The sequence below is a fragment of the Neopsephotus bourkii genome, unplaced genomic scaffold, assembly GCF_033783945.1.
Source record: "Neopsephotus bourkii isolate Nb327-2 ecotype Australia unplaced genomic scaffold, CSIRO-AGI_Nbou_v1 NB_168, whole genome shotgun sequence".
In the NCBI taxonomy this organism is placed as follows: domain Eukaryota; kingdom Metazoa; phylum Chordata; class Aves; order Psittaciformes; family Psittacidae; genus Neopsephotus; species Neopsephotus bourkii.
In genome coordinates this window covers 12,504,664-12,519,605 of record NW_026900684.1, presented here as the reverse complement: position 1 = coordinate 12,519,605, position 14,942 = coordinate 12,504,664, and the positions used below count along the sequence as shown (strand labels likewise).

General features: G+C 36.6%; 1 protein-coding gene across 3 annotated transcripts in view; it reads left to right on the top strand.

Annotated features, from left to right (window-relative positions):
• TLL1 (tolloid like 1) overlaps window positions 1–11,865 on the top strand; it is a 134,181-nt gene extending 122,316 nt beyond the window's left edge. For all 3 annotated transcript variants that reach the window (XM_061373068.1, XM_061373077.1, XM_061373087.1), the window contains 3 exons: window positions 3,457–3,670; window positions 5,962–6,212; window positions 8,222–11,865. In XM_061373068.1, the coding sequence (XP_061229052.1) occupies window positions 3,457–3,670; window positions 5,962–6,212; window positions 8,222–8,356 (600 nt within the window). In that variant the 3' untranslated portion in view covers window positions 8,357–11,865. The remainder of the gene's footprint in view (window positions 1–3,456; window positions 3,671–5,961; window positions 6,213–8,221) is intronic.
• The last annotated feature ends 3,077 nt before the right edge of the window (window positions 11,866–14,942 follow it).

Below are 14,942 nucleotides of genomic sequence, written 5' to 3'. Positions count from 1 at the left end.
AAAAACAGGTTTGTGATTCAGGTGGCCTTCCTACTGTTACTTCTGAGCAAGAGTTCTTCCATCCTGGTGGAATAAACCAAAGCCAGCCAAGCATGGGCATGTTACTCTTTTCAGTTGTTTTAACCTCAACTGACAAATTTCCAGCATTCGGATTTCTTCAGTGAAATATCACATCATCTATTTTACAAGAAAAGATTTTTTAAATTTACTTTTGCTAATGAAATTGGAAAAATTAGATAAAATTTTACTAGATAGAGTTAAAAAAAACAAACCCACCCAAGCATATGATTTAGAGTCTGAAATCCACCTTTCTGTGCAAACCAGTAGGACAAATATACTAAGTTCTACGTGCATAATGTCTATAAAGTCTAGTACAGCAAAATGCCATGTGAATATTAATATCATGTAATACAATGCTTCCACTATGGATAAATATTTTTTCTTGGACTTTACAATGTTTTTAAGTTTACTTCTCACAGTTTACTTAGTCAGATTGAACAAGGAGAAGTGATTTCTTCATGGTAACAAACCACATGAATTGTAAGCCTGAACTTAGTTTTTTGAGAGAGGTGTGAGTACCGAAACTAATCTTTAGTTGTGATTGCTCTCATTCTGATAAGCATTGAAAAGTCTCTTCCTGAAAGGCTGAAGTTAAGCATTTAGTGTAATTAAAAAAGCTTATGAAAAAATGGACATGCACTTCAGAATTTTTAAATGAAATGTGTAGATAAAGATAGCTTTGAAAATGTATGTAGCGGAGAGAACGATTTTCATAAGCTAATCAGCGGATGTTTATAAGAGACAGACTTAAGTGTCCCATTCAGACAGCTATCTGTAAGTGCCACCAACGTATCTACTCAGTTGAGTGCTATAGATAGAAAGGGCTGGATGTCCAGAAACAATATGTAACATTTCTGAATATCATTCCCTCTTATGAGACAGTCAAAATGGGGACTATAGTCGTGGTGGGGTAGTTATTCAAAAGTATTTGTCCCAGGAAGACAGAGTGTGATTCAGTTATACTAACAACTTTATTAAATTATCTGTGAACTCTGTTGGCAGCAACTATTCAGTTATATTCAGCTTTAATGAAAGTGTGTGTCAGTTCTCCTCTTTCAAACCTGCTCTTAGTCTGGCCTCTTTTTAAAAAAATGGAGATCATATCTGGGTGTTCTGAACTATCAGGCATTTTGAGCTTTTGAAAGACTTCATATTAAGATCTGCTTTTCCTTAAAAAAAAGGACAAATTCCTTTGACTCTCTTTGTAATTTTTAGAATCAACTGCTAGACTAACACATTTAGGACTTCTTTCTATTCTTTGTGGAACCCAATATAACAAGTACTGTCCTCCTGCAGACTTGGAAATCCCAGTGATAAGTCAAATGTTAAAAATAACAGGTGTGTCTTGCAGTTCACGATGAGAACTGCTTCCTAGAGAGTGGCTTTTTTGTGCTGATGAGAAGTGAACAAAACTGATATAATTTTCCTCTAAAAGAAAATGAGGTCCCGCAGGCTGCTTTTAGATCACATTGAGTGCCCCTATTGGTTCCAAGTTGGCTTGACTGAATTCTACATTTAAGTAACTCCCTTACAGTTAGTCTCTTATCTTTCTGTGGGTTGTTTTGTTTTTTTTTTTGTTTAACCTATCAGGTTTTATTTGGGTATAAATGACAAAACGTACTTGGCATCATAAAAGTAGGATGGCTGACTATAATTTAAGAGTAGCAGAAGGGACTGCTGTGCAGCTGTTTTCACTGATTCCGCAGTTTCAATCCCTTAAAATAAGCCCCCAAGCTTTCCTCTGAAATCAACCTATATCCACTGCATCATGCAACTTTTCACTCTTTGCAAAACAAAAATGCTATTCTGAATATTCCGTTTCTTTGGGCAAAAGGCTGTGTGTTAGCTCTTTATAGTTCCTTTAGGTCAGCTGTTAATATAAATTACCATCACATTTCACACTGGCTGGATTCCACAAGAGATTCAGTAAGTCAGATTTTCTTTGGTAAACCTAGGTACTTGCTTAGTATTTGACAGCTCAGTTTTGTTAAACTTAATTATTGCTTCTTAATCCTTTAGTGTTTTTTTTGGGTGTAAAAAGAGTTTGTTTGTTGGATTTTGAGTGTTTTTTTCCTTAAATAGTCAGGTGTATAACTACTCATGGGAGCATTCATACTTAGTGGTTTTATGCTATTTTGTTTAACAAAAAATATATTGAATTTCACCTTCAGTTGTAGTTTTTTTCTGAAAATTCACAAAGGTTTCTATGTGTATTGCTTTCTCAGTGTTTACACTAGAAGAAATTTATGGATTTTAAGGTTTAGATTTCTTCTTGAAATTTAGTCCTTGTCAAAAAGTCTTACCTGAAATCTCTTAGAAATCTCCTTGAAATAAATGTGTTGATACCAGTCCAGTGTCAGAAGACACTCTTCCGTACTGGAAAACCAGGTGTTAGTTGCATGTGTTTCAGTGGTTTTTGTAGGATATGGCATACACTTTGAGTTTGGGAACTATAAATTCCAAAGTTTTTAAAAGTAAGCTGGCCAGGCTCTGCTGCAAAGGACTTGCAATTTAGAATTTTTAGTAAACCTGAATTTGTCTTTACAAGCTGCCATGAGCACTGAGAGACTTAAAATCCTTGAGAACACAGCAAGTAAGATAAACGTTTTTAAGTGTAGAAGAATCATCACAGATTCAAAATGAAGTGAAGTTTGCAAGCCCCAGTTTGTGATCAAACTATGGCAGTAATTTGAATTTTCTTGGAAGAGCTGAGGACAGCAAAAAACCTCTGCTGAAGTTATTTTAATAAACAACATAATTTTGTAATTTGTCCAATAATTTTGCTAGCAAAAATGTGATCTTAGCATGAAGGATGCAGCCTGAAATTTTGTTAGTATTGTAATAATAAAAAATAGATATCTAGAAAATGGTTAGAAAATATAACTTTCATGCATAAGCATTCATGTGGAAAGGTCATTCTCAAAGGCTTTAGTTGCGGTGTGTGGTAAGATTGAAAAAAAAGGAGGGTGCATTATGTTTTGCAGATGTTTCAATCCATCCTCAACTATCTGAGGAACCAATAATTTTCAGCTTTTTGCTGGTTTAAATGTTCTGTGAAATTTGGAACAATCCTATAAACTGCAAATTCAACAGAAAGGCCACTACATTCTAGATTTAATAGGTGTTCATGCATGTTAACTGGCTATAAAGATTCTAATCCCTTTCTATATGAAGAATGATGCCCTCTTAAAATTCACTGTCTTAATTGTTATTCCACTTCCTCAAAATCAGTATGTTACTCAAAGCTAATGGCTTGTAGGGGCAGTAATGTTAAATCTGTCTTCTTAACTACATCTGTTTTGTATTCTGAAACAGACTAACAGTACATATGTACTGTGTAAGGACAGTAAACACAGTACTACATTGTCATTTTTTGCATTTTTTCCCCTCCCTCAGACCTTTAATGAATTTGAGATAGAACAACATCAAGAATGTGCTTATGACCACTTGGAAGTGTTTGATGGTGAAAGTGAAAAAGCACCAATTCTGGGACGTTTATGTGGCAATAAGATACCAGATCCTCTTATTGCTACTGGAAACAAAATGTTTCTCCGCTTTGTTTCTGATGCATCGGTTCAAAGAAAAGGCTTCCAAGCAACACACTCTACAGGTCAGAAAATCAGGATGTGCTTTACTAATAACTTCCCCTTTGTTCTTTAGGGGAAGATGTTTCAGCATTTCTTTTACAGGAGTGGGATGAGTTAATAGATAAGACAATTGTACAACTAAATCTAATGAAACCTTAAGAACAGTAGGAAAAGTCTGAGATTCCAGAAAGCATTGTCTGATATTTTAGATGTTTTATTCTCCTTTCTCTCTCGCTGTACCTCTCTCATATAGGTAAGTTATTAAAAAATTTTGAAACAAAGTCCCATGAGAAGAAGATATTTATGTACATAATTAAAGAGATATTTCTTACTACTCATGCTATTAGTTTGTAAAAGATTCAGTAGTTTTTCATTGTATTTGTAATGGAAGTACTTCACTGGGACATGTGATGCACCTCCATTACTTTCCTGTTCTAACATAAACAAAAGTCTGGGTTTTGTGTAAACAGCTATTACTTTCCTGTGGAGAGAAAAAGGAAAAACAGGCCAAAGAAGAATAAGTAAAAGCAATATTGAAGACTTACTTAGTATTTTAGCAATATAATCTCCTTCATACTTACCAGTTAATTTTATTCTTTGTCAGAAATCACGGAAACTGAAAACAGTATTTTGCAATTGCATTAATAGGTTTCTTAGGACACTTTCATAGAATGCACAAAATTTCCGTGACGTTGCTTGGCTTACAGTGGCCCCTAGTGCTGAATCTCTGAACTACCAGTGCCTGCTATAAAACTCAGTTTAGGATCTTGCATCACTTCCAAAACGACTGTAATAATTTGGTATGGCAATGCTGAATCAAATTTATTATATGTTTCACTCGTTCAGGAAGTGTGGTTTTAAGCTTTTTCCATCTGTCCAGCCTCTTAAACAGTCAAGAGAATACTGCTTGATTTGCTGTTACGTTTGTCAGAAGCCTAAAAGCCACTAGAAAGGTCAGGAAATGAGAGGGGTTTTATTCTTTAGCTGATACAGAAAAAAAGTCTTTCACCTAAAGCTATCAGATCAATTGCATTTTACAAATCAGTCATATTTATTTACAGTCAGATGTGTACAGTGCACCTACAGTAGAGCAGACATAGCTGTGCAATGGAAAGTATGATGGATGGTGCAGCTAGGTTATTTCTGACATGAGGGGCTAAGCAAGTGGTACTGTGAGGCACATCCCTGTTGTGTGCAGACCCATCACAGCTTGTCCCACACATCCTAATGCAATGGTGCATTGTGCAGGCTGGTTGTCAACTTTTGAAACTACAAGTTAGTACTTAAGAACTTCAAAATTTTAATTTTAATTTCTAAAACCAATACTTCATCCTAAAGGGATAAAGTAGGACAAGAAAGACTTGAAGCTCTTAGTTGATGAGATGCAGCACAACATGACCCAGCGATGTGCACTTGTAGCCCAGAAAGCCAGCCATAGGCTGGGCTGCATCAAAAGGTATGTGACCAGCAGGTTGAAGGAGGTGGTTCTCCCCCTCTACTCTGCTCTCCTGAGGTCCCATCTGGAGTAGTGAGCTCAGCTCTGAGGCCTTCAGCACAGGAAAGACCTGTTCATGTCCATGAACTACACAGCTTCATATAGAGCTGGTTCTCAAGGTGCCTACATGATGGCTACAGCTAACACTTCTATGAAACACAAGACTTTTGCACTTGATTGCTGACTGCATGTGTGCTAGAGCTGATCCTCCCCAGCCACTTGCAAACAGTATTGTTAACCCATGTGGAAAAGTCACCACAGAAGTATGGTGAAGCACTTGACTTTAGTGAGGCACTGGAATAGGTTTCCCAAGGAGGTTGTGAATGCTTCATCCCTGGCAGTGTTCAAGGCTAGGTTGGACGAGGCCTTGGGTAATATGGTTTAGAGCAAGGTGTCCCTGCCCATGGCAGGGGGGTTGGAACTTGATGATCTTAAGGTCCTTTCCAACCCTAACTATTCTATGATTCTATGATTCTATGACTTGCTTGTCACAGGCATCCCTTAAGTGCCTACCCAAAGCATGTCCTACCCCATTCTTTATAACTTTGATGATCCCTGTCATTTTGTCTTTCGCTTGAAAATCCTGAAATATGTTCAAGCCTCTAGTTGTAAAAAAGAATTTACATAGGAAAAAACTCAGAATGATGGATTTGTATTCATGCTGGGAAGTACTTCACTCTATGCCTTGTTAGATTGGTGTGCTTGATGCATAAAAATGCACTCAGCCTGAATAAGGCTGGGCATCTATTAAAAAAAACCCAAACTAATTTTTACTGAATAAGCTTTTTCATCCCTTTTTCTGCCCCCTCCTCTGTTTAGAATGTGGTGGGCGGCTGAAAGCTGAAACCAAGCCCAAAGATCTGTACTCGCATGCTCAGTTTGGCGATAACAACTATCCAGTTCAGGCAGACTGTGACTGGCTACTGGTGGCAGAGCGCAGCAATCGAGTTGAGTTAATGTTTCAGACATTCGAGGTTGAAGAAGAGGCAGACTGTGGTTACGATTATGTGGAGCTCTTTGATGGTCATGATAAGACATCTGTGAGACTTGGTCGATTTTGTGGATCTGGGGTAAGTAACAAGGTATTAACCTTTTTATTTCCACAACAAAAAGAGTAAGAAAGACAGGGCAGAGGAAGGAAAGGGTCAAGAAGGTATGAGGCTCAGTAACTGTACCTTACAATGAAGATGCTCGATTATCTGCTTTAGGTTTTGGTGAGGGTTTTTAATAGAAGTTTGCAGGCTTATAGTACAAGTTTTCCCTTGAAATATTTTAAACAATAAATATTCTTATCTAGTTCTTGACCAAAGTATTATAATGTTATGTTGAGCGCTAGGTAGCTGACAGTGGAGTGTTTGTCAGCAACCCAAAAATAGCTACCATACATTTTCCCATGCAGAGAAACACACCGGTGTTGAGAGCTGTCACATTAAAATCCTTTCAATTTGAATGAAGAAGTCACATTTTACAGAGGGAGGAGTGCTTGGGAAGCCTTTATAATATCTACTGGTCTACTCGTCTACTACTTAAATCTAATTTTAAGAAAGTGCTCCTAAAATGTGTGATTAATATGGGCCTTAAGAAAGTCCTGTCATTCCATATGCAACTCTGATTTGTTTTAACTCTGAGACATGGGGGAAACTGGCCAGATGACATACTGGAAAGGTTGTATCCTAGTTCTCCTTTTAGACCTGCATCGTTATGTCGGCTGCCTGCCTTGTGAAAGCTGGTGCAATGATCCCATGAGTCCTCATCAATTCTTTATGCATGTGCAAATGCAAGCACAATTTCATACATACCTATACTCTTTGCCTAGATAAAAGGTTCAAAAGGCTCTACATGCGTCAATAGGAGCTCTTAATTAACAAAGTGTTACTTTTTTGATTCACCCACAGTGCTGGAGCAAACACTTCAGTCATTCGGGCTAGTTACCTGCAAGTTGGCTTAAATCCTTTTAAGGCGTTTTTGAACACTAAAAGATGCAAGAAAGGTCCTGCAGGAAAGGTGCTACTACTGAGCTTTAGGCAGTACATTCTAAGCAAAATGATACAACTGAGCCCAGCATCTACCAATTTACACAAAACAATACTTTTCTTTGCAAGTTGCTCTATTTTTCAAGTAGAAGGACAGCAAACTGGAGAATGGCCCAATCTTGGGCTGAACTAATTCTTCTTTTGGGAGGTGAATGGCTCGTGATGGTTGGGTTTTGTTGTTGTTTTGGTTTGCTTCTGGTAGGATATGGATGAATGGCTTCAGAGGCCACATAGGAAAGACAAAATTAAACAGAAAAGTTACTGAAAGCAAAATAATCCAAACCAAAGTGGAAAAACCACACTATTAATATATATTGCTACCTTGTCAAACTTAGGAAAACACTTGCTAGTTCAGGTGGTACTTCTGATTGATGTGCTTCAGTAATAAACCAAGCCATCCTGAGTGCTTTGAAGAATAAGATGGAAAATAGGTACCGGAGTCTGTTGCTTATCTAAATTTAGAATATTGTGTATGGTCTTGCCCAGTCACTTGCATGACTCCAGCAGTAATTATAGAAGACATCTGGAAAGGACAAAAGAACAAGGAGCTTTGTTTTCTTTGTATCATGAGAAAAGACTGGAGATGCTTCATACAAATTGAAGAAGTTAAATCAGATTCAGAAAGTTAGATCACATGTTTATTTAGATTGTGTGAAAAGATGCTTTTCGGGCCCAGAGCTCAAGACTGAAAGAGTGCACATTTATATGAAAGCCAAACAGTTACAATAATACAATAACAGAGAATTTCAAAACTTCTGCCAGCAGATGAAAATTCAAGCATCATGATTTAAACTGGCCTCCAGCTTTTAGGAGTTCAGGTTGTCATTTCTTCAGTCTGCCTCAGAATTTCCTGGCTTATAATTGGAAGCTGAATGACATAGATATATTTTGTCTGATCATGTCAGGTGGCACCGTATGAGACCCAGTGGAATTATATGACAAGGCATAACAGGAAAAGAGAAACAGCCGTAAGAAAAAAAACAAGTGAATGAGTGGGATAAATACAGAGTGGACAGTTAATTTATTTGTTTCTTCATTTATTTTAGCCACCAGAAGAAATCTATTCAGCAGGAGATGCTCTTCTACTTCACTTTCACACAGATGATACAATCAACAAGAAAGGATTTCATATACGATACAGAAGTATAAAATATGCAGATAGTGTGCACACCAAAAAATAACACAAGAACCTCTAAGCCAGAAAAGGAGAGTGAGAAAGAAAGAACGCACAGTGAAAAGGAACAAAGGTGTGTCTTTTTTTAAAAACTGCAGTTATTAGCACAGATGTTTTATGTGAGTTCAGTTGAAACGGCGACAAGAGACTGAACTAAAATTAAAGAAAATCAGCTATACCGAAGGAATAGTCAAGATGATGATGTGAAGGCTCCATACTTGACTGTTGCTGCAAAGCTTGCGGAAGGACTTTGCATGCAGGGAGAATAGAAGAGCTTTTGTTCGTGGTTTGACATTTGTCATAGATGCGTGCAGATTCAATCAGTTGCATTCAGGGGAAGTGACCCTTCAGACCGTTCTTCCTTCTGACAATTGTATGGTGTCCAGGAAGAAAAAAAAAAAGCTCTTTCAGGTCACACAATCAAAATACTGTCCTTATATCTAGTTGCTTTGACTTTATATCCTGCATATGGTGTGTACAAGGACTTGAAAGAAGATAAGAAATGGGAAGGTCTCCCTACATTGTTCTGTATTTTTTCCAAATTCAACTGTCATATCAGGTTAACAGTGTTCTGAAACTGGAAAATCCTACTTCTGAAACGTAACTGATCTTTAGAGTATTTTGTTTTACTAATGGCTGATAAGTCTGAACTGTTACATCAGTCACTAGCTGACCAATCGCTAGTTGACTGAATTTGAACCGTAAGCATCTATAAAGTGTTTGGTTTACTAGTTAAGTAAGCTATCTCTGATGATGTGCTCTTATTTTGCACTGAACATAGAAAGACTAAAATGAAAACATGTCCTGAATCAAAATCTGTATCCGTGAGAAACAGAAATAGTCAAGGATCATATCAAACTCCTACTGAATTTGCTTTCAACAGTACGTTTGGAGCCACTACTAAGCTTTATTTCTTTGGACCTCTTTTGTGAATGAGCTAATTATCTGGTTTGGCTATGCAGAAATGAAGCTGCAGTAGTATCCAAGAGGGAGGTTTCCCAAAGAATTGTTTTTTTTTCTCTGGGAATAGGAGTATCTGTGATGGTGAAAAGAGCAAATCAAAATAACAGACCCAGGATTTCTTTGTTATTGAGTGAATTCCTATGGTGCTATTCCATGAACATTAAAAACAAAACCAAGAAGTTTTAGACTTTTGAGCCAACAGCTTGCAGATCATGAATGTCTCACTATGCTTGGCTGCATCTGGAGAAGGAAGGGTTTACTGCTCCAACAGAGAGTGGGTTGCAACAGCAGCACTAGTCCTGTGGAACAACTACTACTATTGCCTTAGAATCCTCGCACACGGTCAGACAGATCTTCCTGTAGATACACCTCTAATTTGATAAATATTTCGACAACTTGGACATCTTGGTGTACAATAACAAAAGGATCTTCAAGCGAAAGCCCCATCTGCAGAGCGAGATCATCTGCTGTAAATACAGTGACCTGCTTTTGATGTAGAGATATGTTACGTTTAGAACTGAGATATTCTATGTGCTTTAGGCCAGACATGGCTTTAGTCATAATGTATATGCATTATGTAAGTATTGTATGAATGAGTGCTCCAGGGGAGTGAGAGGTATTGTATGAGTGAAAATGGAATTGTTTCTTTATGTGCCAAGTTCTGTCAGGACCCTGTTTGACTGTAGCAACTTTTCTTTAAAGTTTTCATAGGCAGATAACGAGGACTTCTAGTTGGCAAGAATCAAGTTTAAACGAAGTACTATGTTTCACTTACAAGAAATATTATTTTGATATCCTTTGATGTAAGTTGCTACTCAGATTAGCTTAGTTTCTGTTTCCTTATTATGAACATACATTGGCACTAATAAATCTGATCTTTTTTTAATAAAAATAAAACCCAAATGTCTATATGGGTGTCTTTGGTTGTTTTAACAGCACTGTTGCTGCTTGTTTATTACCTTTTTCTTTCCCAGAAAGCGTATGTGTGTGAAGTTCAAAATGTGAATAATTCGTGTATTTTTGTAATGCTGCTCCACTGTATTTTTGGTTGGTTTATTTTTCAGGGTTTTTACACAAGAAGTTAACTGCAAACATTTTCTCCAAGGTCTTCTAAGACAAAATTCAAGCAGAAATATTACTATAGTTAAAAAGAAAAAAAGAAGTATTCTTAACCTTGATACATAATTTATCAGCCACACGGAATTCCAGTGCTCAAATTTCTGAGAGGAAAAGCAGGCAGCAGCAGAAGCAGTGTCTCCCTGGCATGGATAATTAACAGGAGTTGGGAAAGTCTGAGGCTGGGAGGAAGAGCATATTTCCATGTAATCTTTTTTTCCACTTTTCTGCTTCAGTCTCCTCCTATATTATCTCCCATTTGCTAAACAAAATATTTTAAGTCTTCCTTTTATCTACATTAGACTTTTATTCCCCCCCAAGGTTTACATTAACAACCATAGAGCTGAGCCAAGATTTTTTATTTTCTTGAAGGTGGTTGTTTTTCTTTTTGATTCATAGAGGCTCCTATATAAATCCTACTGCCCTATGCTAGATATTGCAAATGGAGTAGTTGGTGAAGAAAGTTAGACAGAGCAGGAACACCATACAGTGTATTTCCAAGGCTCTGTGAAAGGTGGCTCTTTGTGGTGATATCAAAACATTGCTTTTGAGCACAATATGTCAGGGATTGTTTCACATGGAATATGTAGAAATCAAAACAGAGTCGCTTTAACTTTGAATGCAAAGTTTGATTTTATTTCTCCAGTTGGTTATTCCTTTGTTGACCACATATGCTCGAATGGTGAAAATTAAAAGGTGTTCTTAATGATTATCTTGATGATAAATGGACCATATAGATAATTTCTTTGCATTGTCCATGATCTTAGTTAATGCCTCATGGTGCTACCAGATGCCACTAAAACTATAGTTATTTCCAAGTTCTAGGAGGTTTTTCCAGATGTAGAGAAAATGACATCTTCAATGAACTCCTTATTTAATAGCAGTATGTATTATAAATAGCCTGGTGATAAGAAAAAATTGCTTTCATAATTTCATCAGTTTAAATGATTTTTTCAATGTGGGTTATGCCAAGGGTATCTTTGAAATGGAGAAGTTTGTTCAGGACATTAAGGTCTTGCCTGTCAAGTAGTCAACAAAACATGACACAAAATCCAGTGTGCTGGAGATCCAGCTTTGAGACCTAGTTACAATGCATTTACAAGTAGCACTCTTAGAAAGGTGAAGATGATACTCATTCTGCTTCTTATTTGAGACAAACATTCTTGACTGTGGGCAAGGTGCTGGATTTAAATTAATTTTCCTGTAACATGACAAAGTTTTCTTTTGTGCTAATATTATTTAATGTGAAATTCAACATAAATTAGCATAAATTGTTAAGGAATATAAGGATCTCTGGATATAATTATGCTGGATCTCTGTGGCTGCCTGGCTAATGAAGAGCTTAAGTCTGTAGCATAGAAAGTTCTGTGATCAATACCATGCTTAGATAAGAGGGAAGATATGTTTGTGCACATCATTCCTTAAACAAAAAGAAAAGAGGAAAAAAGAAAGGAATAAAAACATCAGTGAAAGTCACTTAACATGGCTGCCTTACATAAGGGCTGTGAAGGTCTAGCTGGAGGGGATAAAGAAAGGTAGGTGCACACAGCAGATACTCTGTTCTTTGCTGGCCCTTTGTTATTATTTGCAACATGCTTGAGTAATCCTACCTGGCTCTGAGACCTATGAAACAGTGAGCTGACCTATGCATGGGTAAGAGTCAGATCAGGTCCTTAACGTGGTATTGCAGCGTTACGTTTTCATTTAAAGCAGATTGCTTTTGAACCCCATAAAAAATCAGATAATTGGGTTTAAGCTTTATCCACTTGGGAATCAGTTATGCAATTTCACTATGTTGCCAGGGGTGCAAGTGGCACACCTGATTTTTTACAACGGAGGAAATTGTTGTTGACCTCACAGTTTGTGTGCTGTGTGAACTCTAGGTGTGTGCTGCACCACCATAGAGCATGGTCACTGCTGAGGCACACTGAAGCTTTCTTTTACAATTAAATGGTTCTGTTCTGCCAAAATTCACAGATCTCAGGGTTTAGGGACCTGGTATGGGTATGTAATTTCAGGAAAGTATTCAGACTTAAAATAGTCCTGACCAGTAACCAGAGGGGAATTTTTCTTTGACTTCAGGTCTTAAATTTGGTCCAGATGAGTACTAGGAGGGGATGGGTTTTATCGCATTAACATATGTGATCACACAGATTGGCACTGATTGTTATGATTCAATTAGTAATTGATCAGGAAGAAGAGCAAGAACAAATGTCTGGAAAAGCCGAATGTAAAGATACCACAGATACAGCTACGTTTCATTAAAAAAAAAAATAAATAGATGTAGTTTCCAAAGTCAATGCTGTTGCTGATGTATTATTTTTTCAGTGCATCCTTCATATTTTTTAAAAATGCCTTATGCTGTACTGCTTTCATTTACCTTGAAGAAGAGTTAGATGATTAATTACATTGATTAGTAATTTTTTTCAAGCAGAGAACTGAAGACAATGTAAGGAATGACTTGCTTTTGGTTCCTAATGTTGCATATCCTGAGTAACTGACTGTGAGGGAGTAACACTGGGCTATAACTCTTACAAGCTTGTTTTTTTCCCCTCTGGCACTCTCGAGTTTTGCTGCTCTAAGCTGAATACTTGTGCCAACATTTTATGTTACTGCTTGTGATCTAATTAAGCTAATCAAAATAGTAATGTCTCTGCCCATGGGGGGGGGAGGGGGGGAGGTGGTGTGTGCAGGGAGGATGGGAACTAGATGGTCTTTAAGATTGTTTCCAAACCAAACCATTCTATAATTCTGTGATTATGAGTAAGCAGCTGTTTAATACTGTTATTTTATAGAATCAGGGTGAATGAAGTCTGATTAAAACAAAAAGAACAAAGGAAAATGCATTTTGCAAGTTATTATTTTTTAGCAAATGTTCTCATTTCTCTTGGTTTCTCAGTCTGGGTTCACAAAGGAAGCAAGCTGTAGCAGCTGTAAAAATAATGTGTTGCATGGCCAATGAAAGGAAACATTGGCAAAACTTTGGTCTTTCTTTGGTCTTTGGTTTTGTTACCATCTTTGCAATTGTTTTCTTTCATGTATTTTACATGTAACCTATAAAATCTCATGCTAATCCAAGGTTTAAGTGACCTGACATATATATACGTATATATATATATATAAAGGATAATTTATTTTTTTTCTTTCAGTGATTTTCAGATATAGTAATTCTTCGTGTTATTCAGACTCCTGGAAAGGATCATTTACTTTATGCATGTAAGTTAGAGTTAGTTAACCATGTGATAGCAATTTCTGCAATACACATAATACCAATAATCACATGGGCTGTAAAGTCTTTTGGAGCATGTTCAATGACCTTTATCTCCGTCCATGGTAATGCTAGTATTAGTGCTTTCTACGTACATGTCAGGTAAGTGGTCACACAATGAAGCGCAATGAAGGGAAGTTACGATGGAAAAGGAAAAAGGAAAAGGACATTTGGCTCTCACACAGCATGTGATTCCCACAGAAGAGAGTGAAATTGTGAAAGGCAAGTTACAAGAATATATATGAGTAAAAGAATTAATTTAAACAATACAATATTTAAGCTGAGTGTTAGGAGACCTTTTCAGTGTTAGAGACAGAATAGTTTCCCAGGGGTGACAGTTCATCTCCCAAATATCAGGAGCTGTACTGTATACAGAATGTTACTTAATGGAGCAAGTGCAGTACTCAAAGGTGCCTTTCAGTTATGAAACTCTGTGCTCAAATATGTGCAAAAAATTTCCTATCTGACTAATGAATTTAGTAGTAATAATAATACACTTCTTTAATTAAAAGACCTGAAGCTAGTGAAGACAAAAGCACTTCTATTGCAATAGATAAAAAACAGTAATAACCTACAATATCCTACAACCTAGATATTTCTAGTCAAAATTCTAAAGTAGAAGCACAAGCAGTGCTGACAGTTGTTGAGATGCCTTTTAAGATGATGTTCTGAAGAGCTGGATGGTCAAAAGCTGATTTCTTTGAGACATCTTGGGATATTATATGCTTGTCTTTTTAATATTATTGCTATGTCTTTGGATGATCAATATACAAACAATTTTCATTGGTATAATCAATAGCATTTGCTGTGCTATATAGGAAGGCCATATGGAGGTAAGAATATCACCTATTGTCATAATAACATTGTCGTTCTCAGTGTTATGATGTCAGCAAATGCAGTGAAATAGTGAAGACATGAATAAAACTTTTGGAATATTTCTAGATAATCATGGTAGTAAGTCGATTTTTGACTTTTCAATGTGAATTTTTCTTAAGATTGTTGCATCATTGACACATTATTTCTTAAAATGTGCATTTTAGAAAACACAAATCAATCCTGTATTTTCTTGGTTAGTTTGACTTGTAGGGGCATAAAAATATTTTAGTGTTAGTCTGTGCTTATAACTATTTAAAGAATGGGCTGTTCAGTTGTATCGTTGAAAGTATTTTTAATTTTTTTTTCCTTTAAAAACCCTATAAAAAAGGGTCATTTTGGAAATACAGTGAGAGCTAAATGAACTTAGTGT